General features: G+C 34.8%; 2 protein-coding genes across 4 annotated transcripts; one reads left to right on the top strand and one right to left on the bottom strand.

The window, feature by feature from the left end:
• Nucleotides 1–1,922: 1,922 nt before the first annotated feature.
• LOC109104734 lies at nt 1,923–6,838 on the bottom strand. The gene is made up of 8 exons (XM_019118010.2): nt 6,612–6,838; nt 5,567–5,706; nt 4,915–5,078; nt 4,381–4,470; nt 3,906–4,071; nt 3,278–3,439; nt 2,446–3,108; nt 1,923–2,285 (listed from the first exon to the last, which is right to left on the bottom strand). Exons 1-8 carry the CDS (start codon nt 6,757–6,759, stop codon nt 2,241–2,243), a joined length of 1,578 nt encoding a protein of 525 aa, XP_018973555.2. The 5' UTR covers nt 6,760–6,838; the 3' UTR covers nt 1,923–2,240.
• Nucleotides 6,839–10,025: 3,187 nt separating this feature from the next.
• LOC109104733 (TBC1 domain family member 2B-like) lies at nt 10,026–26,477 on the top strand. Of its 3 annotated transcripts, XM_042715557.1 has the most exons (14): nt 10,026–10,241; nt 11,014–11,479; nt 13,781–13,925; nt 16,194–16,356; nt 18,049–18,221; nt 18,322–18,548; nt 20,170–20,562; nt 21,530–21,640; nt 21,840–22,036; nt 22,560–23,054; nt 23,173–23,290; nt 23,675–23,860; nt 24,082–24,203; nt 24,743–26,477. In XM_042715557.1, the coding sequence occupies exons 1-14, from the start codon at nt 10,144–10,146 to the stop codon at nt 24,936–24,938; spliced, it is 3,090 nt and encodes a 1,029-aa protein (XP_042571491.1). In that variant the 5' UTR covers nt 10,026–10,143; the 3' UTR covers nt 24,939–26,477. The 3 variants fall into 3 exon arrangements, with proteins under 3 accessions (XP_042571491.1, XP_042571492.1, XP_042571494.1); XM_042715558.1 differs by lacking the exon at nt 10,026–10,241 and having other exon boundaries at nt 11,068–11,479; nt 16,192–16,356; XM_042715560.1 differs by lacking the exon at nt 10,026–10,241 and having other exon boundaries at nt 11,369–11,479; nt 13,591–13,925; nt 16,192–16,356.
• Nucleotides 26,478–27,556: the final 1,079 nt, after the last annotated feature.

Here is a 27,556-nt window from a genome sequence, read left to right as displayed (position 1 = left end):
TTTCACCTCCTATTTAGTAGGGGAGTATGCATATTTGGCTACAAGGTTTAACTGGTTAGCTTAGCCACATTAGCTTTGCTGGATGCTATTCATCATACACACAGTGGTACAGAGGACACATTTTGTAGACCATCTCTCGTCTGCCTGCCTAAATCTGCCTGAAGTTCTGCTGTCTGTGTGATGACTCTCTTATTTACGATTTCTGCTGCCCACAAAAACCAGATCAGTCACTGCTGGCAGCTTTATTGTCCCCTTTTACATGAAGATATTGTCCGACACCATTTGGTACCTTGAGTTTGTGCCTAAGCATGCAAATCACAGTCCTGCTTCTCCAAGGAGTCAGAAAGGCCGCTATAAATTTTTTTCCAGACATAAATCACAAGTGAGGATATCACCTCTACTCTCTGAAGGGAGTCAGGAAGTTTGTTTGCGATGTGTGTAAATTTCTAGGGAAAAAATAATTAATGTGTAGTTTTGCCTGATTACTATGATCTAGTCCTATCCAGCTATCCATACAGTTATGTGTATATACTATATACACAATTTGGCTTTTTTAAAAATAAATAATCTGAGCTAACAGAAGCAGAACACTAATATTCTTTGGTTGTCCTTTGCTGACCAGTAACAGTTGTTTTATTTTGCCCAATCTTATTGTTCTACAGGACGTGACATACAATAGCTAGCAGTGTTGTCGAGACAAGCTCATTTGAGTCTGAAAACAAGATGGTTCTAGCTCGTCTTAGCTGATCATTATTTGTTGCTAATAGCTTAGCAAGCACCATTAATGAGTAAATGGAAAGCTAAATCTATTTACAGATAATATGATTCACCTTGGTCATGTCATGAGCATTAGTTGGTTGTCAATAGCTTAGCAAGCATCATTTATGAATAAACAGAAAGCTAGCATTTTCTGTGACTCACCAGTGATGCTATGAGTCTTGCTTTTTGTCAATAGCTTAGCAAGCATCATTAATGAATAAACAGAAAGCTCCATTTACATCTGCAAGAGGTATTTTTGAGTGTTTGCAATACAGCTATAGGGCCTGTTATATTAATGAATAAACAGGAAGCTAAGCAGTTTACAGATAATGTGACTCATCTAAGTCATGTTATGAGTATAAGCTGGTTGTTAATAGCTTAGAAAGCAACATTAATGAATAAGTAGATTATATAATATAACATAGTGTGTATGGTCTCTTCCACCCTCAATACCACGACTGAGGTGAGACCCTTGAGGAAGACACCGAACCCCCAACTGCTCCCTGGGCACCGCAGAAATATGGCTCACCACTGCTCTTTCATTTTGTATGTTTAAATCCAAGCTAACGTGTGTGCGTGCGCGCACACACTACTCACTGTGTGTGTGCACTTGGATGGGTTAATGCAGAGCACAGATTCAGAGTATGGGTCACCATACTTGGACACATGTCACTTCAGTTCACTTCATGTTTGTATTAAGTACTCAGTGCACAGATGTTGTACTCTGCTAGAATTGTTAGCTGCTAGTGGTAGCTATTTAGCCTACAAACGAATCATGATTTTAATGTTGAATTCTGTTTTAAATAGTATTTATTTATGTGTGTGAAGTGTTTCTGCTGGAAATCTGTCATTCAACATTATTAATATTCAGTGAAAGACCATAAAAGCAGGACACACAATGACATCATTTGTTTTAATGGTTCCAAAAGTTGTACTGAGTCTCGTAAAGACAGATATGCACCTTCACAGATGGTCTCTGTTACTAAAGTAGACTGTAAAGTTTAACAGCTTAATTCCCACTCTGTGTATTAATAATTATGTTCACGGTCAATAAAGTTGAGATGAAACAAGAATTGTTGTACAGTATCAAGAAAATATGATAAAGGATTTGCAAATCTTAAAGTCACCTAAAATGACACAGGCTGACTATTCAAAATATAATAATTTTATTACATATCATATACATAAAATTCCTTTTCTTAAAAGAAAAGTTCCGATAAACTACTGTGATTCTAGTTTACATCACGAAAAAGATACTCAAGATATTTTTATTAAGTTAATAAATATTTTTTAACACATACAATTATTTTAAAAGTAACACATTAAATATTTCACAAATAGATGGTGGAAACAAAAAGGTTGTACTATTCTAATATTCAAAAATCAGAAATAGCTTCAGTGGATGGAAGTAGATTTTGTTAACTGTTCTTCATTAGTGTAATGTTATGATTCACGTCAGTGATGATGTTCATCTGAGGAGGTTATTTCTTCCAATATTCGGGGGACAGCCATTTCCATTTCTCAGTCTGTATGAAACAACACGCAGGTTATTAAAATCATTATCAGATAACCTCATAATCATCACAGTGTTTCTTAATATTAAATATTATGTTCCACTAAGAAACATTATGGAAACATTAACGTGTTTATGCCGAGCAATTTTCCATATATGACATCAACACTCACCTTGAGGGGCCGGGCAGATAAAATCTGCTTGGGTTTTAAGTCTGCTAGCGTTTCATAGGTGTTAGTGTGTGATGTCTCCTCTGCTCTCGCTGTAGACCGTGAGTCGGGAATCTGCTCGTATGTGTCGTCAACCCGAAAGTGATTTGGGACGGGTTCAAGAGGCACCTCGGCATACATAGCATTGCTTTCCTGCACATTGACTTTTGACATTCTGGTTCCTGCCATGTTTTGGTTGCCATGTGTTCCGGCTAATTGATAAACAGACGAATTACATAGTACTTCCAGGCTGTTGCTAAACCCTGGATTGCTGAGCTGTTCTCTCTGCATGTGGGAAGAGAGTTGAGGTTGGCTTTTTCTATTAAAGTGTCCTTCTACTTCACTGTTGTCATCCAGGAATGGCAGGGATTGGCTTCTGCAGTTTGGCACTAGGAGCTCAGAGTAAATGGTTCCTTGGTTTGCGGCGGGACCTTTCTGTAGCCTCGGGGCTCGGGGTTCCCCTCGAGAAGCTGTAAGTGAAATGTCATTGCCCTCTGTGGGCATTCTGGCCTTTTCTTTGGGCTTCTGCAGGTCTACTGCTGTGTACAGGACATTTTCTGCGCTGGCATTTCCTTCTAAGGAGGCGGCTTTCAGAGGAGGGCATTTTCTTGGCACTGGCGGCACTGCCTGTGGAAAGCAATCATAATTATCCAGATGTGAAACCATATTCAGACGTTTAAATGAAGTGTTAAATAAATGAAGTATGCATAGAAAAATAAATAAATAAATAAATAAATTAAATTAAACACACAATAATTTCTAATTGAATTTAAATTAAATGGCAAATGTGACATACGGGTGTGTTTCTGTGTCCTTTGGGCGGCAGGGCAGGAGGTTGCAGTGTCTCGTGAGTTTTATAGCCCTGATCGTCCCAAATATGCTTTACAGCTTTAACACTCACTCCTGGCTTCTCCCTCAGGTCAAAATTAATCACATCATACAGCTCGCTTGTGGACGACTGCAACACAACAGCACATTCAAGATCAGATATGCACAGAAAAAAATTATATAAATAAATGATATGTTTGCCTCAGCAGTTATTTAAGGAGGGACAGATAAAATAAAATAAATATAAGCATACTACTCACTAACCAAGGATGCATTTATTTATTTAAAAAAACAAAATATTGTGACATTTTTTTATAATTCCGTTTGATTATACATTATAAAATGTCATTAATTCCTGTGATGCAGATTTATTATTATTATCAATGTTGAAAACAGTTGCTGCTTAATATTTTGCGGAACCGGTGATTTATTTTTCAGGATTCTTTGATGAACAGAATGTGCTGAAGAACAGCATTTATTTGAAATAGAAATATTTTGTAACATTATAAATGTCTTTACTGTCGCTTTTGATCAGTTTAATGCATACTTGCTATATAAAATGATTCCATAAACAATAATGATTATTATAAGTTCACCTCAAAACATGACATTGTCAGATATTCTCCAAACGGTTCAATGGGTCTGGTCTTGTAATATTCGATGAGGCTGGTGAGAGTATCGTGCATCTCTGTGTCGCCCGTCACAATAAAACGGCCATCTTTATTCTGATTGATGACAAAGTGCCGACATCGATCACGACCTCTGTAAAACAATTATTTACACAGTTAAAATGAATTTAAAAATACAGTATATTCAGTTAAATAATATTTGTAAACATTTTTAAATCCTTTAAAGGATTATTTACATTAAGCTAAAGATTAACCCCAGAAATAGCTGATATTCAACCAGAATTTTGCATTTTGAAAGTTTCCTCCTGTGCATAAAGGAAATGCAAATATCTGGGTCATTTGTGAAAAAAGAAAAAAAAATACAATGCTAAATGGTACTCCAGCAAATTACCAATGGCTTTTGCAGCCCTTGTTTTGTTTCTAAGTGTGAAGACACACTCACTTATATGACAGAATGTATCCAGTGGCTTTATCACTGAGCCGAATGAGGAAACAGCCCAGTTCCTTGTCTTTCAGATGCTCCTCTGCATCCCTGTGAAACACAAAACCACAGGGAATTATGAAAGCCGCCCAGCTTTGAATACTGCTTACATAAAAAGATTATGAAACAAAAAACTACACATATAACACTTCCGAAACTTAAAAACTTGTGATTCACTCTCAAAAATGAAGGTTCCAAAAGGGGGTTTTCACAAGCAATGCCATGGAAAAACCATTTAAAAAATCTGAAGAACCTTTTTCTAGGTTCCATGGATGTTAAAAGTTCCTCATGGAACCAGATGCCAATATGAACCTTTGTTTTTAAGAGGCTTTCGATTTAAATAGGTGCTTTCTGAAATAAACAAGCACCTAAAATGAGTTTTTCTCAGAAGAGATAGCATATTATGCTTTAAAAAGTTAAATAAGGCTGTTGTAGCATCACATAACAGATAGCATCGCTTAAAAAAAACATCTATTGCCCAGAAACGCTTCTTACTTTCTGCTGATAAATCCTTGAAACCATTCTGGGAAGTTGCCGTTGTGGAGAATTAGAGGTGCCTGGGTCTCTGTAAACCATTTGAGGGCCAGTTCCCTCAGTCTGCTCTCAGTGCTTTCCTGGACGTCTCCTTCAGGCTGGCTGTGGTCCATTCTCACACGCTCCTGTGTCAATACAGAAAGGCAGATGAGACAATGCACTGGACGGCCAATGCCACCAGCTTTGACACTGCAGGTCCGCACCGACAGCCTCATTTGCCTATTTTCCCGGCGACGTCATAAAACACCCGCGGCTGTTTCAACAGAGCCATTGTTCTTGTTTATCATGCCAGAGCCGAGTCAGTTTGACATGGTTACATTTTACTGGCAGCAGGTACATTTCTCAGGGTAAGCGAAACAGCCTGAGGTCATGTAAATTTCCAATGAATTTTGTGTATCTCTACATATGTGCTTGCCAACCCACTTTTACTGTAATTTTAGATGATCTCGGAAGTTTAAAACAGATCATATTACATGCAGTACAGTTTCGTAAAAATAGATGATCTGTGTGAACCAGATGAGAAATGACTTAATGCATCCAGTAAAAGTCACCTTGACTAATGGATTCCATTGCAGTGACATTTAGGCATGCTTTAAGTGTCCAAATTCCATACCTTTAAGCGAAACATCAGGCAGGAGTGGAACCTGTGAGGTTTGGGCCTCCTCTGGTCCATCGGATGTGTTCTTGTGAGGTAGTTAAGCTGCGATTTAGAGCTGTACTGTCTTTTGCAGTGTCCGCTGGTCCATAGAGATCCTGTGTAAATGGACAAAATATAAAACTATCAGCTCACTTCACTTTTTTTATAGGTTTTTTTTTCTATTTGTTTCTTTTTTTATTGGTAAGATTCATTAAATATTTAAAAAAGACATTTATACAAAATGTATTGTTCCCTTTGTCTTCTTTGTTTATTTTTTAATTTTCTTCTTATTGATTGATTGACTGATTGAGTTACTGATGTTTGCTTTTTAAACATTTAATTGATATTTTAAGACGTCCATAGAAAATTACTCAATGACAGAATAGCAGGTTATTTTTTCTTTTTCTTATTTATGTAGGTGTTTATATTTATACGTTAAATTATTGAATTTAAATATTTTTGTGTACATGCATTAAATTGTTTATATACTTAAAGTTATGTGGAACATTTTTTGTAGTACTTTTGAGTGTTTTTTTTCCCCCAGTGTTTTTAGAATTTTTGTTTATCCATTTATTTAATGCTTAGATTTTTACTATGCATTTTTATGTACTTTTATTTATGTGAAGCATTTTTTAGTATTTTTACTACCCTTAACTTACATACTTATTTGTTTGTTTGTTAAAATTGTATGTGCCTAAACTTGTGTGAATTATTTTCAGTATCTTTATTTATTATGTATTTATTTAATGTTTAAAATAAATTAAATAATACATTTTTATGTAAAGTTATGTGAATTATTTTAGGTTTGTTTGTGATTAAATTAAATTAAATTAAATGAATGTAGAACTTTTTTGTCCTTTTTGTATCTTTAATTTCACACTACACGATTTATTGCTATATTCACAAGCAAGGTGAACTAATATTAAACATAGTATCATACCTAAATAATTCATTAAATAAAATGTAGATAAAAAATCCTTTAAACCATCATACAGTCTAAGACATAGAAAGCCATACATACCTGTTGGTGTGCGTTGATCCATGCAGTGTGATTTGAGTGTCATGTTGCTCAAGATTAAAAGTGTCCTCAGCCTCTCACACGGCTGATATAGTTCTGAAGAGCAGGAGGATGTTCTGAAGGTGTCTTGGCTGTTATATCTCACTGACATTCACCTCACAAATTGTTCCACACAGAGTTTGGAAAAACAGAGTGTTATAGAGAGGGTAAGACACTAAGCTCACATATCAAATACAAATCAAAGCACGAAAGAAAAAAACAAAAAAAACATCAAAAATATCACACATAACAAATCTTACAAAACCCTGAACAGAAATGGAACACACAGAGGAAAGAAATGTGGTCTCACTGCACACACACACATACACTTTCTATTTGTATGGTGGGTTATATACTTGCAGGAAGTCATGTAAACTTCAAGAAGCTGCATAGTGGCAAATGTAATTTATTTGCATACTTATCTATATATCTATATCTATATCTATATCTATATATATATATATATATATATATATATATATATATATATATATTCACATAACTATTTATGTAAATATAAATGAATTTTCATACTTCAGCCACACTTGAAAATTAACAAAATTAATATAATATAATGAATTACAATAAAAACAAATTAAATATATTTTATTGTTCTGTAACATTTATTAATTTATAGTTTTAATAGTATATTCAATACATTTTATATAGATTTAAATGCATTTCTATAATACAATTATTTATAATACAATAAAATAAATAGATTATCACACTATTTATGGTTGAAAAGACTACATAAAATATTCTAATCAGTTTTTGAAATCAGTGTCACCAGTGGCATCATGCAGGTACAGAGGTGTCAGTGTGGCAGCACAGGATCAGTAACTGAGTCATCAGGGTTAAAATGTGTGTACTGTAGCGCTGTGGTTTTTGCCCAGGCTGGTGATCTGCTCTCCCCACCCCTCACACGTGGGACAACAGCCTCCTCAGAAACAGTGTGTTTCACGCTGGTGGACAGGGTTTTCCTGAGACCTTCCATGCAGTGTCTCTGCAGCGGCTTCATCATTACAGAGTGGTACTCTACTGTATATCAGTGGTTTGATCTGTCATAGTTTAGGGACTGTACTCGTTTTCCTTATTTGGTGTTGGTGAATCACTTACGTTAACATATAAACAACAATACGGTAGGGGACAGTTCACACAAAAATGAAAATTCTGTCACCCTTGTATCATTTCAACCCCAATCTTTTCTCTTCCATGAGGCACAAAAGCCTTTCGTTTTTAGCTTTAAGACACTAGTTTGTGTGACAGCAGACACCTACAGTCTTCCTAACTTCCTGTAATGTTGAAAACGTGGAATTGTTCTTCTGACTAATAAGCCCTGTTTCAAAAAGAGTTCATCAGTTGTGCTGTGGAGGAGTTGCTTTTATACGATTTTTCTGTTGACTGTGTCAAAATCATTTCTATATATAATTTGTCTTCAGCCAAATCAGTTTAGTGAATCATCACGGCTTTGAACTTCAGATAAATTTACGTGGTTGATAGTTTAATTAAAGTTCAATGCTGATACACTTCTGTTCAAACGTTTGGGATTTGTACGATTTTTTGAAAGAAGTCTTTTATGGTCACCATTAAAAAAAAACAACAACAACAAAAAAATAATAATATTGTGGAAAATGATTGCAGTTCTAAATAGCTGTGTTCTATTTGCATAATTTTAAAATGTAATTTGATGTAATGCAAAGCTGAAATTACTCCAGTCTTCAGTGTCACATGTGATCCTTGAGAAATCATTTCTAATATGCTGATTTGCTGCTCAAGAAACATTTATTATCTTATCCATGATAAAATTTTTCAAGATTCTTAGATGAATAGAAAATTCAAAAGTGCAACATTTATTTGAAAGCAAAATCTTTCATGACAATAGAAATGTCTTTACTTTTGATCAATTTAATGCATCCTTGCTGAATAAAATTATTAATATCTTAAAAAAAGAAAGAAAAATAAATCTAATTAAAGATCAGGATTTGCCTTGTCCTTGAAGATTTTACTTGCTGAAAGGATAAAGATCCTGTTATGACAAAGTTTTTGATTTATGAAAGTATTTAAAAAATGGACACATGATTTTATATCAAATAAAATCAATCAATAAATCAAATAAATAAATAAAGACAAGATGCGTGGTTATATGTAGTTGTTACTTGACATTTCTCTGTAACTATTGGTCAAATTTACTAGCAATTTCTGAATGAAAATCACCAAAATAAATAAATAATAATAATATTAATAATAAAAATTAAGCATCAGTTATTTATTGTTGAAGTCATCAAAGTCATGTATGCAGTAGTACGAGGGAAACAGATGACACACTTGCTGTTGAATGACCCACTTGAACCTCAGCGGATTGAGGCCAGAAGTTTACACATGAAGGTAAAAGGAAAAAGACACTTATCTGCGAGATGCTGTGGAGGAATAGAAGTCAGACAGAGTGACATTTCAGAAAGGTCAGACAGACGTCTGTTTACAGCGGAGAATGTCAGAGTGACGGTTATGTCTGTTTGCTGCAGATTTGTGTGCCAGCTTTAAAGATCTGAATCTTTTAAAACAACCACCACAAGAATAAAAGGAAAAATGTGCTAAAAATCATTTGGCATTAGACATTTGCATTTAAAGTATGCATTTTAACAACAAACAAACAAATAAATAATATGGTAGCTTATATTTTGTTATATTATGTAAAAAAGCACATATAGATTCATTCATTCATGCTGAAAACAACATCCAATCAGAATCGACTGACTTTAATTAAAGAGCTTGAAAGTTATTTGTGTTTTATTATTCTTTATGGAAAACGTGTTGGTGAAAATGTTAATATATTTTGTTATAGTTATCATTCATGATGTGAACGGTCCTTTATACTGTGAATTGATCACTACTGTTTATGCAAAATAAATAATTAGGTTGGCTTGAGAAAGCCAGCCTGCTGATAAGCTACTTAAGCTATTTAAGGCTGGAATACACTACACGACTTTTAAAAACAATAGTTGTTGTAAAATAAGCTAAAAGTATCAAATATGTTAAATATCCTCCGACTGGGTGGAATCAGAGTCTGTAACATTAGCTACAAAATCTCTCTATCTATCTGTTTCAAACTTTTGAAGATTTTAAAAGTAGCCTACTTCAAATTTTCAGGCTAGGCTTTCTCAAGCTAACATAAACTTTGTCTTGACAAACTTTTTTCTATCAAGTGTTTAAATTGTGTACCATTTTATGAGGCTATGGGTTTCTTACTGTTTTTCCAACGCTGAATATACCAGTTTGTAACTTGCCTTGCGTCAGGGACAGATGTCAGCTTCAGGAAAGCTCACGAGCGACTTGCGGCGCAGGAAACCGAAGTGTTTCCCTCTCTCCTTTCATCTCAGACAAACTGTTAGAGCGGCAGCCATGGCAACCGCAGATATTTCGTCGACATGGAAACACACAGTTTAACTGATAACAAGCAAAAGGTAATGTTTCATCATTCAGACAGACTGAAAGTATGTCAGACTTTTCGCCAACGGTCAGAAGAACCATTAAAAGGTTTCAGTCTCCTCACGTGATGAGAGCGGTCGTCACTTTCTCTGAGGAGAGTGGGAGGTAAGTCCAAAAAAAGAAGAGGGGAAATGTGCAGAAGATAAATGGTAGTAGCCTATCTTTGCTGCTATCACGCTAAAATAGGCTAATATATCACTTATGTTATGCTATGTTATTATAATTTTTTTCTGTCCAGCTAGCTTACATAACCACACAGTAAAATGTGATTTTGTAATATAGTGTAATTTATATATATATATAAAACATCACTCACCTTTTTCATGTTTTTACAGTAACGTTACAGTTGTGCAGTTGCAGTACATTTGCATTTATTTAATATATACATTTAAATATATACTTTTGTAATGATTTAAATATATACATTTAAATAAAATATCAAACATTATGTTAAATGAGTGTTATTTAGCGGTGGCAGAAGGGGTGGTTCGCCCAGAGCACCATACAAGCAAGAACCGCCACTGAACATTAATATCTCAATATAATCATAATATGTAAAACAAGCATATCACGTAAAACAGCACAGCAGCAGATGAATTAAAACCATATACGGAAATATACGACTCTTTTGCGCCACCTAACGGTTATCTTGAGAGACAACGGTAAAGTATGCTTGTGAAACCTAGCAGTTCGATAATAATAATAATAATAATAATAATAAATTATTATTTTTATATTTTACCTTATTATAAAATAATAATAATAATAATAAATTATGATTTTTATATTTTACTTTATTATAAAGCAAAATATAATAATAATGTCCGGCTTCACACTTCACTTTGTCAGAATGATGAAACATTAACTTGTCCATTAGAACTACAGTCAAACCACATGTCCCATCATCCCCTGCGCATGCAGCACGAGAATGGGAGTCACGTGACGTCATGCGGATGGAAACTTCGTGTCCGCTGATAGATAGAGTTAAGAAAGTCCAGAGAAAGATGCAGGAAGAGGATGACAGCGCTGCCAATCCCAGCAGGAGCTCCCGGATCCTGGCGACCAAGTCTTTCGATGTGTCCGACTGCGATGGCTCGAAGGAGCAGAGCGTCAAGTTGTGCGGCTACCTGAACAAACTGACAGGGAAAGGGCCCCTGAGAGGCTTCAAAACGCGCTGGTTTGTGTACGATCCCAGGAAATGTTACTTATATTATTTTAAGACTCCTCAAGACGCCCTTCCACTGGGACACATTGAAATAGCGGACGCTTGTTTCAGCTATGATGTGGAGGTGGAAGAGGGGCTTTTTGAGATCCACACCGAGGGGAAGGAGTTCCTGCTGAAGGTATATTATTGATGTTATGCATCTAACAAAAGCTAATAAAAATCAAATGCATGAGACCGTTTTCCATATGAATATTAATTGCACTGAATTAATTGGCTTCGTTATGAAAGATTATCTTAATGCACTTTAATATTGTGAACTGATTATACTTACTGCAACAAGTGGTTACAGACCATCCTTATACTGTCAAAAGCCTTTTTTTTTAATATTTGAGTGTAAATTAAGATTTACCATTTTAGGTTAAATTATGCATGTGATTTTTGTGCATCATGCATGCATAATTTGACTCTTTTTTTTTACTTTATAGTTAACTAAAGCTAAAACCATAAATAAAAATAAAATTAAAACAATGTATCAAATAGATGTAATTAAAATATATGGACGTATTAAAAATCCAATATATTAGGGTTATTATAATAAATATTATAAATAAAAATAATTACAAATGTATTTCAAAAATATGTTTTGACAAAATAATAAAACAAATTGAAACAAATAAAAATAACAAAACACAGCAACCTTACTAAAATTGTAACTAAAATGAAAACAAAAACAGAAAATATAAAAGTAACAACCAATATTGTATTTTTAATCCATTTAATTTATACTGTATTTGAACATGTATAGTGTAGCCTCAACATTATAATATAAAGTTATGGATTCCAGATTTTGCTACTTGTATTTAAGGATACATGTATTCAGAAGGGGATGTTTCTTTACACAAAGCACACTGGCTCAGTCATTCAGCTGTTGTTAGGATTCAAGATAACACTCTGGACTCATCAGTGCTCTAAACATCTTGCCTGAGAATGTAGGACTATAACACAAGACTGTTGCTGTAACAGTGCTGTCTTTGCATGCTCTGCAGGTCTTTTCGCTAAGCACAGAAAGCAGTTTATTAGGTCTGAAACTGTTTAGTAATGTAACAGGATGTTGCTTTCTCAACATCAAGTTAAATTTCTAGAATATGTATTTCACACTACATGTGGTTTTGGGGCTTGGTTTCAGGCCCTCATGACTCTGCAGTGTAGCTGTTTGATATCAGGATCTAGGTTGAAGGGAATGTCTTCAGTGAGACGGCACTGGCGCGGTTCCCAGCATGCCTGTACTGACTGAAGATGAGCCCTGTACCCCTTGACTAAATGCATTATGGGTTTCATCAAGCAAAAGGTTGCATACCAAATGTAATGTAACATTGTGGGGTCAACAACATAATTTTTTTGTTGTTTATTAATTTATTCAAAACTGTATTAAAAATGCAATTCATGTGTGTGTATATATGTTTGTAATTCTCTGAATTACAATCTCTGAATTCAGATTATTTATGTATTTAAATTTTTTGCATGAACATAAAGTCAACAATGTCAGGGCAATTAAACTTCCTGACAAAAGTCTAATTAAAGAATAATTAAAAATTAAAAACTGCTTTACTGCTTAGTGCTTAATAATAATAATAATAATAATAATAATAATTATATATATATATATATATAAACATTCAGTTTCAACCAAATCAAAGTCATGTGGTGCAACCAAATGCAATAGATAAATCATTCAATAAATAATTAAAATAATAGAATTAATAAAATAATCAGAATCTATTATATATATGGAGAGAGAGAGAGAGAGAGAGAGAGTTTATGATTATTTTATTTATATATATATATATATATATATATATATATATATATATATATATATATATATATATATATATATATATATATAAAAATGAAATGGTATGTGTGTGTGTGTGTGTAAATAAGGGAAAGTTGAAATATAATGTTCTCCAAAAATGAAATGGTATTTACACTGAAAAATGTTTTTGAAAATATTAAGATATGTACACACATATATTTAAGGTGACAGAAAAATATGTTATTTTTTTAATTTAGGACATTTTTTGACGCAGTAAGTATGAACTATTCATTTCAAAGATTTTTAAAGCCATGTGAATCCAAAATGAACAGAGTACATTTTTAAGGACTTGTGTTTTAAACTATATTTTTCAAATAATTTTTCTGATTTCTTTATTGTGGACAGTCGTTGACTATTTATTTGTGTTAAATTGGCTGTTGTTTTTAAATATATTTTGTTTCTCATTCTCACAGTTAAAGAGCAGCTTCATCACCGAACTGTAAACTGGAACTGAGAATGAAACAAGCGTGATGATTCTCAAAGGGGACAGTCACATTCACACCTGGCCCTGTTCCTCCCTAGACTGCTGTTATACCACAAAAACAATAGAACAAAAATAGACCATTGGTTTCACACTACTTTTCTTTTCCTTTCTGCGTGCAGGCACCCAACAGGCAGGTGATGCATTACTGGCTGCAGCAGTTACAGCAGAAACGATGGGAGTTTTGCAAAATTTCTGGCCACAGAGACAGCTGGTGCTCCCCCACCCCGCTTTTTCCACATACAGGCCTGGTGGCCAAAGATGCAGGTGAGATCTATAGAGAAGTGAGCAGACTGTGACATACACTCAGTGCACTGAAAGAAAGAAAGAACGATAAAAATCAGTTGTTGTTGGTCATGGCCTCTATTCACATGTGGAATTTTTGATTCTGTTGTATTCTCAACCTATAGTATGTTTGCTGCTTGTCACGCAAGGTGAGTCAAATATTATAAATGTGCATTAATTCCTCAGCCATGTGTTACCGTTTTACATAGTTTCCTGTTTTTAGAAAGCATATGAGCAAATATGAAGTAGAAGGTTATTTTGTATCTGTGAATATGCACTTTTAAGTAGTACTAAACTGATGTTTCTTATAACCTTTTGGAATATTAGTTTTGTATACACCTAAAATGTACCCAGAAATTAATTTTAATTTAAAACTAAAATTGTAGTTAAAACTATATAAAGAAATAAGTAAATAGAGAAATACTTAAGTAAGCTGGGTAGTATATTGTTGTAAAAGCAGCCAATGAACAGATCTTAGTAATGATTAGTAATAGAAAGGGTTAAAGTTGTTTTCTCCATTTCTCTTTCCGTTTTAATGAGGGACTATAAAGGATCTTCAAACCCCCAGACAGTTTTGTGGTTTCTGCTGTTTGTGAATAGCTGTAGCATTTCGTATTATTTTTTAGAAGTTGAAAAGGCAGAACCAAAACAAAAAGCCAGTGTGCTTCTTCCTTATTACTGTCACTTAGTGAGTCATTTTTTTTTAATTAACGTAAAACAAAAACACCTGTGAGCGTCTATGCTTTAGTCATTTCATTCAGTTAATTAGCATAGTTGTTACTGACCTTTGTAATGATAACAATAGTACAGTAAAGCTAAATTATAGTAAAGTGTCTTATCACATTAACATTTGTCCCATTTAGTGGTAGTACAGCTATATTTAAAACTGTAAATGTGCTTTACGCTTGCAAAAATTTAGATATTAGTCAGCAACATTATTACTATACCCAGAGTCAGATGTAGTGGTTTCTGATACTTCCTTACTATATTTTCATTATATGAAGATTATAGCTCAGCACGTAAACAGACTGATTTAGTGTGGAGTAATTAACTCAAAAATCTAAAGATCATCTAAGATAAAGATGAGTTTGTTTCTTCATGAGAACAGATTTGGTGAAATGTAGCATTAAATCACTTACTCGCCAATGGATCCTCTGCAGTGAATGGGTGCCGTGAGAATGAGAGTTGATAAAAACAAGGAATTCACACAACTCCAGTCCATCAATTAACATCTTATGAAGTGAAAAGCTGCATGTTTGTCATAAACAAATGTATCATTAATGGGTTTTAACTTAAACATCACTTCTGGCCAAAAAATGAGACCATAGTTCATAACAATGCTTCCTCCAAGTCCGTTCTCTCTTGTCCTCCTCTCACATCAAAATCCGCTGACATATTTGTTTAGAACTGACGGCATATTCATACACAAATTAATACTCATATATGCTGCAAAACAATAGCAGGGTTGACCATTTTAGAGTTTAATTAGACATTACTAACTTTGTACATAGAACTGCATTGTGTTTATTAAAAAGGGAATTTATTGCTGATGTTTCTATAAATATCTGCTTTAATATAATCAATTCTTTACTGTACATAATCACAGTAACAGGGTTGATCATTTAAGATTGTCCACTATGGAGAAAAATACAAACTAACTACTTTATTAAAAAAGAGAAGACATTTGTTTTTGCACAGTTCACTTCCTAAAAGGACAATGATGCAATTTTGACAATGCCAAGCAATTGTAGTTTAATTTAATAAGGGGGATTGAATGATAACAGGGTTGCATTGCATAACCTGGGGAACACCTGTAATTTCTTTTTAAAAATGCATTATGTAAATTTAATGTAATATACAGAAAAAATACAAATCATAATTTTAAATTTCTTTTCATTTCTTTTAATCGGACACATACACTACATACAGTATTTGTTCATACAACTAACTGTCAATCCTATTACCACTGTTAGTTGGAAACACTTATCAAGAAATATTAAATTTTGATGAAAAAAATATTGTTCTAATTCGAAAAGTCGGCTATTTATGAATAAAGTAATTATTTGTACATATGTTAATGAGGGATACAAAAGACCTTTTGTACAATGAAATTACGTGTTTCTCTGCAGTGCAGATTTACTAATGCGTTGAAACAAGGAAACATCTTAGATTGATGATTGACACTGAGAAAAGTGCCAGGTTGTGATCGTTGATGCTGATAACTCAAACTGTGACCATGTTGTCTTAGAGCAGTGCTCTATGAGAAGCCCAACGAGAGCATGGAAAGTGTTCGGAGTGACTTTGCTGTGGAGATGGACAGTGATGGGCTGGTCGGGCGCCAGTCGGCGCGTAACCCTGTGGCACCACCCAACGCAGCTCTCAGCTCCCTCCGACACTGGGGCTCTGAGATCAGGTAGGATCCTGGGAGACTCACACTAGGATGACCGCTATTGAGCATCATTTTTTAAAGGTTTTAAATGAATTGTATTTACATGTATATATTTATATTCATATAATAATTGTATATAAGAAATATAAAAAAAATTATATAAGAAAAACTGTAATTATGTAAATAATAGTGCTGTCAAACGATTAATCGCAATTAATCGTATCCAAAATAAAAGTCTTTATTTACATAATATATGTATGTATTATGTACTTTTGTAATTGTACTTAGAATTTTGTATTTGTATTTACAGTATATATAAATATTTACCTGTATTTACATGTATATATTTATATTCATATAATTTATATCATATATAAATAAATGTAATATATAAGCGTAACATATTTTTCTTAAATATATACATGCGTTTGTATGTATTTATATGTACATAATAAATATACAGTAAACACGTGTTATGTAAACAAACTTTTATTTTAGATGCGATTAATCGCGATTAATCGTTTGACAGCACTAGTAAATAATAATGATGTAGGTGTATTATGTACGAAGTTACAGTTTGTTTGTTTGCTTGTTTGTTTTTTTTTGTTTGTTTTGTTTTTTTTGGGGGGGTGGGGTGTATATATTTCTTTATTCATTCATAATTTAACTGTCTCAGTGTTTTAATACTGTGGACAAAAACTGTTGTTGTTTGGTCTGATAATGTGAAAATCTCTATATAGTTTGTGTTAAAACAATATTAGAAACATTTTTTTGCACAATGTAGAGCATACAAATATACATTAAGGCTATATTTATTTATTTATTTTTTAATTATCCTTCAATTTGCACATAATTTGCAGTAGAATATTAGGATATATATAATTTTTTTCTTTTTTTTAGGACTTTTTATAATACAATTAATGAAATAATAACAAAAAAATCAACAGATTGATTATCAAAATAAGTGCTAGCTAGTACTTTTTAAAGAGAAAATAATATGCTTTCTCAATATATTGTTATAATATTGTAACAGTATAATACAATTCATAGAATAATCTGCTTTCAACATTAGCTTAATCAGACTGAAGCCTATAAATAATAAAAAAAATAATAATAATTTTGGCAGATACAACTATAGTCTGATAACTGATATGCTGTACTGTAAATCTAATCTAGTCAGTGTGGTTAAGTATTTTGAGTATTGTGCTTGAGACGGAAGAATTTTTAATACTCTTTATTTATGCATGTCTAATTATAAATGGACAAAATTACAGGTACATCTTTATCTTGATTTAGAATTATTCATATTTAACTACTTTTCCCAACTGTTTCCACTCCTTTTCAAACTTTCCAAAAGACTTTGGACACATCTGTTTAGATGACGTAATGCTGATGCAGCTCCACGTTAGCTTTAAAGAGGCTGGCAATAGAATACTTTGACCCTTTATGCAAATAAAAGAAGACTTATAAATGTGAGAGAGGTGAAAAAACAGTAATCACAGAACATGCTGACAGCAAGACAAATGTAACATGTCCGCCACTGAGTGAAATTTCTTTAATATTTCAAAGTTTCTAATTAACTCATAAAGACATCTGACATCAGTAGTAGAAAGTTCAATCTTTGGCAATATACTGCAGTTAAATTAATGCTGTTACACATTACATGAATTTTGTCCTCCCTGTACTATATTGTATGATAGCATTTCTTTGTTTCAGAAATAGCATGTCTCACCTGCGAGCCAGCCGAGGAGTAGAAAACAGACGCAGTGTGTTTCACACAGCCAGCAGTGATGACTGGGAGATGGTGGATCCTCCAACCAAAGACACAACAGAGCACAAACCCCCACCTGACAGCCAGCGCCGGGAAAGCCCATCTCACGTTCAACGACGTAAGATAATCGTTCACACATTTTAATGAAACACAAATGATTCAAATAAACTGAATGCCTCTGAGACTGTGTCTGTCTTGTCACTCCTAACTCTCCATAGACTCCATTGGCTCAGCATTCACGTTTGACTTCCGCAACCCCTCGAGAATGAAACGGCCCTTTCACATGGGCTCTGGGAAACCCAACCGCAGCGCAGAGAACTCGCCGGTTGAATGTAATGGGAACAAGACCTCCGAACTGCAGCTCCGCATTCAGAGCCAGCAGGAGGAGATCAGTCGCCTGCAGGAGCAAGAGAACCAGATCAGAGAAGAGCTCGCCAGTCAGAAGGTATGATCAAGCCATCAAGACACTTAAGTTTCATCCTTGAAGGCCATGAACTGTATTTTATTTTTGTGGTGTGTTTAAGTAAGCTGGTGTTAGTATAAAATGTTATTTTGCAATCCCATCATGTTCCATAAGTATTTGCTTGAGGGATGGCAGCCTTTAAATGTGTGTCTGCAATTATTTTATTTCGAATGACATTTGTACCATGCTGGCATACAGCAGTCTTACTGCAAAGGCAGGGAGCCGTTCAAAACCGTTATAAGAATTTCATAGCTGTTTGCTTATAGTTCCTCATTCCTTGTAATACTTATTCATGGGGATTTCCCATGTGCAAGTTAATAATCAGACAGTATCTTATTATTCTACACATCCTAAACACACACTTTTCTTATATCCACCTTCAGGCTTTGGTGCAGTAAGCCATTTTTTACATCAGCCATATATTTCTGTATGCTTTTCTATAAAGGTGTCAGCAGATCTTAAGCAAGGGCCTTCAGAACCACAAAATGGGTACTGTTGTTGTGCTTTTCCCTTTAAAGTTCCCCTTTGGCCCCTGACTGTGCTTTTAACACATTAACAGCTCTAGATAACGATTCTGTATAACAATACAGTGTGTTTATTCATTATTACAACATTATTGATAATATTTTATTAACATGTTTCTTTGCGATTTGCATATTCCCCAAAATTTGTTTAGTACCTCACTAAATTAGGTGTGATAAGAATGATTCATTAATGGCTGAAAATACTGTTACATTTTATTAAAACATGCTGAGAAACTTACTAAAACTTTAACTTAAAAAACATGCTGAGAAAAGTATCTGTCAAAAATGAAAACTAAAACTTGATCCAGAGCCAACAAATTGAGTAATGGGTCTTTCTTTGTACCTGGATTTCAGTTCCTTGTCTTAGTTCAGGTTGCATCATTGCAGACTTTTGAAACTATTTAAATGTTTTTTTTTTTTGCAAGGTGAATTGAATGTTTGTACAGAATAATGATTAACTTTATTTGATCACCAGGTTTCTGTTGTTATATCAGTTTGGTGATAATTCACCAGGCAATTCTAGGGTCAGAATGTAACACAAATTACTTCATCCCGGACAAGCCCCCGACTTATTTTTACCCCATTTAAGAGTGTTACCAAAGCAAGTCTTCTGAGTTCCTTTGATATTTATTGTGCCAAGCAAAAGTAAAAAAAAATGAATGAGTAATTTAGTCAATCTGATGCAAAGACAAGTGCCAGCTGACTTGAAGGTATACATTTTTGCAACTGGTTCTAGTGCAGGGGTACCCAACCCTGCTTCTGGAGGCTATGTTTCTTTTCAATTCATTACACATCCATTACACCTGCCTATTAAGTAAGTAATTCAGAACACATTGATTAGTTGGTTTGGGTGTGTTCGAACTAATCAAGTATACTCTACAATATAGTAAGACAGTAAGCCTTCAGTAGAAGATTTGGCTACCACTGCAAACTTTGACCTCAGGACTGTAAAGACTATGAAGGATCTCCGTTTTGCTTGATCAGTTGGTGTTTTGAGTAGTTTATCTAAGTAATTGATGGGTCACTGTGGTCTGCTGATCTCAGAGGCTTGAGCTTCACACAATATTCTCTTCTACCAGGAGTTGGTTCATCTTCTCCAACAAGCACTACGTAGCTCCCAATGTGATTGGCGTTCCACAGTGTCTCCTGGGAACATGGGGCCTGACAGTCATGACCAAGCTGAGAATGAGGTGGACAAAGCCCTGGCAGAGAGGGACACCCAGATCAAAGACCTTTGTGGACACATGGAGAAGCTAGCCTTGGAGAAGGAGAGTCTTCAACAGGAGTTGAAGAATTTGAAGATCAAAGTTGGGGAGATAAATGAACAGCTGGGCATGCTCATGGAGACCATTCAGGCCAAGGATGAAGTCATAATGAAACTTTCCCAGCAGAGTGGTAATGAAGGAACCCAGTCGGCTGAATGCAACTCACCTAGTGGAACTAGGGAACAACAAGAGTTGGACAACCTGAAGGTAGCACAAGAACATACTAATGTACTTTCTAATCACTATATCTGAATATGTATATAAATGTGTGAGTGGGTGCTCAGTGAGAGCTTAGGGGGAAATACATCTGACATAATCAAGAGTTGCATGCGAGACTAAGGGGCTGTTTACAAGACAACGTTTTCAGCCAAAAACTGGAAACTTTTTATGTGTTTTGTCTGTTCGTTTACACAATGGCGTTTTGGGGACTGAAAAAAGTGTTTACTATTTCAAAGTGTTTCAAAGTGCAAGTTTTTGGAAAAACCACTGTTATAGTTTCCATGTGAACACCCAATACGCCAATTTTTGAAAATGGTGACATCAGTCATGTGTGTAGTACGTGTTAGGTATGTAGACATGCGCTGTACGTGTCGATTTAAAAAGGCAAGCGCGAACAAACATACATAACAATGGCGGAGTAAATGGAACTGTTGTTGCTGCTCAAGAGTTTGCTAACGCTTCTTCAGCAGAGTGTGGATTTACTTCACCAACATTACAACCAACAGCGGAGACACATCATGTACAACATATAATCGTCACTTCCCTACAGGTGCTGTTTACTAACAAGGTGACAGCGCCAACTACTGGCCTGCTATACGTAATACAGCGTTTTTGGCCGTTTTTGTAATATGTGTAAATATGTGTAAATGCAAATAGTTTTGAAAACGGTGTTGTGTATACGTGAAACTTTTTTTAATAATGCAAGGGAAAAACTTTTCAGTTTTTGACTACATTGTTGTCATATAAACGTAGCCTAAGGCATGTTAGAAGTCCTTGATGTTGAGTCAAAGTGAAGTCTTGAGTCTTTTTTTCACAAAACCAATGAAATTCTCAGTTCCTTTAGGTAGTAGTTTTCTTTTTATTGTACGTTATATTAATAAACCATTCATGACTGTTTTGTACATTATTTTTTGGTGTCTCACATACAACCTTTTGGTTTTTTACACTTTTCCAGGACAGCCTTCAAGGCTACAAATCACAAAATAACTTCTTAAACAAAGAAATTCTGGAGTTGACGGTCTTAAGAAGAAATGCTGAATCCAGAGAAAAAGCGCTAGAGGCGAAGGTCTGTGAATTTAGCTACTCACTGCACGCAAACCACCCTGGAAGTTTTGTTTGCAGATTCTTTCTTATGTGCCATGTTAACATTTCCTTTTCCCTAGCATTCCAACCTTTGCAAGGTTGCCTTTGCATGTTTTTTTGATAGCTGAGGAATCGGTTTTGTTCTTCACATGTTCTTTCTTCCTTCGTTGTGTGTTCTACAGTGCACCAGTTTGGAGGCCAAGCTGTGTCAGGTGGAGAGTAAGTACCTGGTTCTACTACAGGAAGTGAAGAGTCCCGTTTGCTCCTCCTCTGAGCAGACCCGTAGCGGAGAGTTCATCACCCGCTTACTAGAAGATGCACTACAGGTGGAGAGCACAGACCAGCAGGAGCACCCTATCCTCAAACCCAACGCTGTCAGGTATCAAGTCAGGAAAAATAGTATTTTCCTTGCTTTTTTATGTACAGATACTCAGTATATATATAAGAAAAACAAAGCTTCCTCCCTAGTTAGGTCATTTAAATGAGCAAAAATGAGTTGACATGGTAATGAATATATGGCTTCTTAAAACTTTTCGTTACCAAAATGAAGAGAAGAACTAGCTCACCATTCAATATGAATTTTCTTTTGTTTACTTTCAGTTTTGTTCAGCCACCCTTTGTAAAGATACCATCTTCAAACATGTTTGGTCTTGTTAGCATTCTTCAAATACTATTTGTCATAGGACCAGGATGTTTTCCTGGTTCTGCAAAACATGTCATGTTCTTTTTGAGTGGATCCATTCTCATACCATGCTTGGTTTCAATTAGTTGTTTTTACAACTCCCCAACTAGTTGATTATTACTATTAAATTTGGCTTTGTACTTTGAAGATTGTAGGGTCTTTTGTTACAAATTGCTTGTAAACCAAAAAATCCAGTGATGATGTTTTCTTTCCCATGTAGTGAGTATGACATTTATGGCTTCAAAACTGTCCCGGAGGAGGAGGATGAGGAGGAAAAGCTTGAAGCCAAAAAGAGAGCACTAGACCTGAAGTCCCTCTCCCTGACAGACCAGGAGACCTCAGTCAGGGTGAAGTGGGACAACTACCTGGCCATCACCATGAACAGAGAAATGGTTCGATCTCCAGAGCTTAAGGCGCTGATGCGAAGTGGAGTTCCCCATAACCACCGTTCCAAGGTGTGGAACTGGTGTGTGAACTTCCATGTGAAGAAGATACGTGATGGCCTGCCAAAAGACTATTACCAGAACCTTCTGTCCATGGTGAATGAAAAACCGAACCCAGCCTGCAAGCAGATAGAGCTTGATCTTCTGCGGACACTCCCTAACAACAAGCACTATGCCTCTCCTGACTCAGATGGTATCCAGAAACTCAGGAATGTGCTGCTGGCTTTCTCCTGGAGGAATCCAGATATCGGCTACTGCCAAGGCCTCAACAGGTAGCAGATCCAAACGATTCCATCAGCTCTAGTGTGGGGTGTTTGTGTTTCTGCATGTCTAAAGTGACATCAACATCTTAAAATATATGGATCTGAAAGAGATTTCTGATTGTTTCAGGCTGGCAGCTATCGCTCTTCTGTATTTGGACCAAGAAGACGCTTTCTGGTGTCTTGTGGCCATTGTTGAGGTTTTCATGCCACATGACTATTACACTAAAACACTTCTAGGCTCACAGGTACTGTTTCAAGATTGTTCTCTCTTTCACAGATAAGAAAAATCCCCCAAAATAGCACGGGGCTTTGAGAATGTCTTTGTTTGCTGGATATGACTCACTAGCAGCAGGCTAACAGCACATCTCTTTTCTGTTCTGTCATCTGTCACAGTGACTTAGAGTTTTCAAGCTCCGTTCCATTGACAAGACATTAACATGCTTGTTGAACTAACTTTACCACATTTTGGCCTCATGCAACATGAACACTGTCATGTTTTACCTTAGTTTCCAGTTACTAACTACATGTTCATATGCAGAGTAACTAGCAAAGTGCTTTTCAATTGAAACCACATTATTGGCATGCTGCTAGTTATGGCTTTTCATAAGTGTTGATTGTTTTTGATATAGGTAGATCAGCGTGTGTTGAAGGACCTGATGTATGAGAAGTTACCAAGGCTTCATGCTCATTTTGAGCAATATAAGGTGGACACCTCTCTCATCACCTTCAACTGGTTCCTGGTTGTGTTTGTGGACAGCGTGGTCAGTGACATCCTCTTCAAGATCTGGGACGCTTTTCTCTATGAGGGGCCCAAGGTATGGAGAATTATGTAGACATGGTCCTTCAACATAGAATTGTTGTCTAAGTAATAGTTTATGTAACCATGACCACAAAGATTTACTGACAAATCTAAAATGAGCATTGCAAATCCTCAGACATTTAGATGATACTTTAATACTCACCTTCGTTATTATTAATTCCCATAATGAGTCATATAAGTCTAGTTGTGTGCTGATGTCTCTTTTTACCTTGCCAGATCATTTTCAGATTTGCTCTTGCACTCTTCAAATACAAAGAAGAAGAATTTCTAAAGCTCCAGGATGCCATGACCATTTTCAAGTACCTTCGGTACTTCACACGTACGATCTTGGATGCAAGGTTTGTGCTTCCTGTGTAAGGGATAGCAATAAATTATCATAAAAAACACACTTTTAGAAATTTTTAAAATTATTATTTTGACTTTGACAAAATATTATAGTGGCTACATTTATTTCTTTATTTATAATTGAATATTTCTTTACATTTAATAATAATAATAATAATAATAATAATAATAATAATAATGAATAAACAAATAATATTCTATTATTATTATTATTATTATTATTATTATTATTTTATATTAGACATTTATTATATTCTCTTTTTTTAAAATATTTTTTAATCATTTCAGCTTGGTACACATCAGCTGCTTTACTAAAAATATAATTAAATGATTTATTAATAATAATAATAATAATAATGCAGTACACAGGTAATATCTATTTTTTATTTTATATTATACATATTATGTTTTTTTTTCTTTCTTTAAAAATGTTTTGAAACATTCAGGAGCCTTTTTGCAGGAATATTGTCTATTATTTTGATGTATTATATTTTAATTATTACTTTATATGTGATCTTGTGTTTTTTCACAGGAAGTTAATGAGCATGGCCTTTGTTGATATGAACCCATTCCCACTGAGGCAGATCCAGAACCGTCGCACGTTCCACCTGGAGAAGGTCCGCCTGGAGCTCACCGAGCTGGAAGCCATCCGTCAGACCTTCCTGCGGGAGAGAGACACCACCCTGGAGGGCCGCACACTCATCAGTGACGACGAGGAGGACAGCTGAACCACAGCCGATGAGGGACCAGACCTGCAAAGCAGATTAGCCAATCACATCGTGCCTTATACTTTTCAATGTATTTCACTCAACAAACTGTGACTTCGAGAGACCAAACACCAGTATTCCCTTTTCATTGTCTTGTCCAGTATTTCATCCATTTGTACATTGGCCAAAATCAGTATTAAAGTAACTAAAGTACTTTGCATTTAGGTAGTAATGATTGATGTGGATTGGACAAGTGTCAAAATTCTGATACACTTACATTATGCTGGACATATTGGGATGTACAATCCTGGACACCGACACTTTTTTTCTTTCAGCCTTACTTATTAAAACTGAATTTGTTTACTTACTCTTAGTAATCATATCAGTGCTTGTATTTTATTGTAAGAAATTCAAGTTTAAAAGGCATGCCGTCTTTCACATTTGTGTTAGATCTATCTACAATTACTTCCTGTCTGCTCAGGACATGATTCCCAAACCCTGCCATATCACGTGATTTTTAATGTTTCACAAGCATCAGTTCTTGTGTATTTAGGTTCTAGAAGCAAAATGCATATTTTCTCTCTGTTGAGGTGTCTCACTGGTACCTTTATTGTTTTAATTCAGGTGTTTCCTTCTATTTTAAATATTATACCGTGTAAAATCCACAGTGATTCCTGAAGCTGCTCAAAATGAAAATAATAATGTGGGAAATATGAGTTTTTTGTTTTTGTCAAGGGATTCAAGAAAGTGTTAATGTTGTATGTTGTTGCTGAAATTCACAGACAATTGAAAAGGGAATAACAACCAGTAAGGGCCTGTGTAATGAGGGAATGGATATCTGAATTACTAGCACTTTTCTTAACTTTCAATGTACAATTTTGCTTAGGTCATGTATTACACACACATATGTATGCTTGGAAAAACTGTACTCCCTTTTAAATATCAGTGCAATTACATCTTCTTTTCATTTAGCGCAGTTAATATATCTTTTACACCATTTCAGCATAGTATTAGATACACATATTAAACATTTTATCACCTGCTAGTATGACTGCAAATGTCAAGACGAACAAAAAGTCTGATAGTCCATGGTTTTACTGTGAGAGCCGGTCTCTCACAATGACCACATTTTTGCTTGATTTGGTCACACTGCCCTTAAAAAAGTGACGTGTTATTCTTTTTGAAATATGTCATTTTAAGTCAAACTACTGTAGGCCCATATTACATTTGTTTTCTGTTTTTACAAATTGCAGTCTCAGATTTATTAGGACATTTGTTGGTTCGGGTAATCTTTCATTTTACCATGTTATTTAGCGGTCAAGTATGTTATGTGAGCTATAGTAGTTTTCTTATGTCTTCAGTGAGTAAGCTATGATTTCAAACCGTCTTTGATGCTGTTGTTCGATCCAATGAGTTGCATAGGTCTTTATGTGTATACAAAATTACTGAATTCTTTATGTTTCTGAAACTTGTCTGTTGACATTATAATCTTCCCAATCTGTGTGTTTTTTTTTTTTTTGTACAGTTATGCATGATCATCCAATAAATTTCTATGGCATACAGTTGTTTTAAACTTGTTTGTGTAGGTCTTATACATCTCAGTAGCTTCCTCCATAAACAATACAACAGTTACATGAAAAAGAATGTTTTACAAAGCTGCAACAATAGAGAGGGGTAACCATATCTTAATTCCTTCCTGTTTTTGTTATGGTTGTATAATATTAAAATATTAAATCCCACGGCATCTAAAATATACTGTATAGCCACATATAGTTTTTAAATAAAAAAAAAAGTTGAAAAAAAAAAATACAATACCTATTTTATTTGTCGACTATTTTATTCTTTAGTCTCGTACAGATGCAACCACCGTTGTTGCTTACCATGTCCAGCAGATGGCGATAATAGTGCATAAATTATGGCTCAAACAAACGCAATTGAGAATAAATAGTTAATAAAGTTTATATATATATATATATATATATATATATATATATATATCCGAGCCCAACTTTCACAGCGTGTTCTATCAAGTCCTTCAAATTAGTTGATAGGTTTGACCGAATCACTGTAAAGGAACCGAATCAAATGAACAACTCATTTGCGAATCGGACATGACTGATGTGTTCAATAATAATGAAATAAAATCTGACTCTTTCCTCAACCCGGTTCTTTTGAACTGTTTGAACAGCTCGTCTTAAATCCCTATTTACAGTACATATTAGCCTACTTGTAAGATTTCCGCTATAATGATAACTTTTTACCTCACTAGTCAAACTCTTGGTTCTCTCCAAATGTAGGCTGCAGTCAATTCACTTGGTTCTCCTTTCTCCGAAAGTCAATAGTGTGTAAGTTTACACGCGCACTTGTTTATTTATTTACTTAGGCTACTTACTTGTCTTCAAATGTCTGTCCAAGTAGCTTATTAGCTCGATTGGTTTAAACATGCTGGACGAAGCCGAGATACAATCCGCTCGGGCCGTTTTCAGACTAAAATGTTCATTAGATTAAAAAGATGAAGTACTGCTTTAATTAGACTGAAATCAAACTCTTGAAGTGCATTTTGATTTGAAAACAGTTTTGATCGATTCAGTTATTTCCGAAAGGACTCATTTACACCGGTGTGTTTGAACGAGATGATC

Source organism: Cyprinus carpio, chromosome A25 (genome assembly GCF_018340385.1).
Source record: "Cyprinus carpio isolate SPL01 chromosome A25, ASM1834038v1, whole genome shotgun sequence".
NCBI lineage: Eukaryota > Metazoa > Chordata > Actinopteri > Cypriniformes > Cyprinidae > Cyprinus > Cyprinus carpio.
Note: the sequence above shows the minus strand (reverse complement) of the source record. Positions and strands in the feature narration are given on the sequence as shown.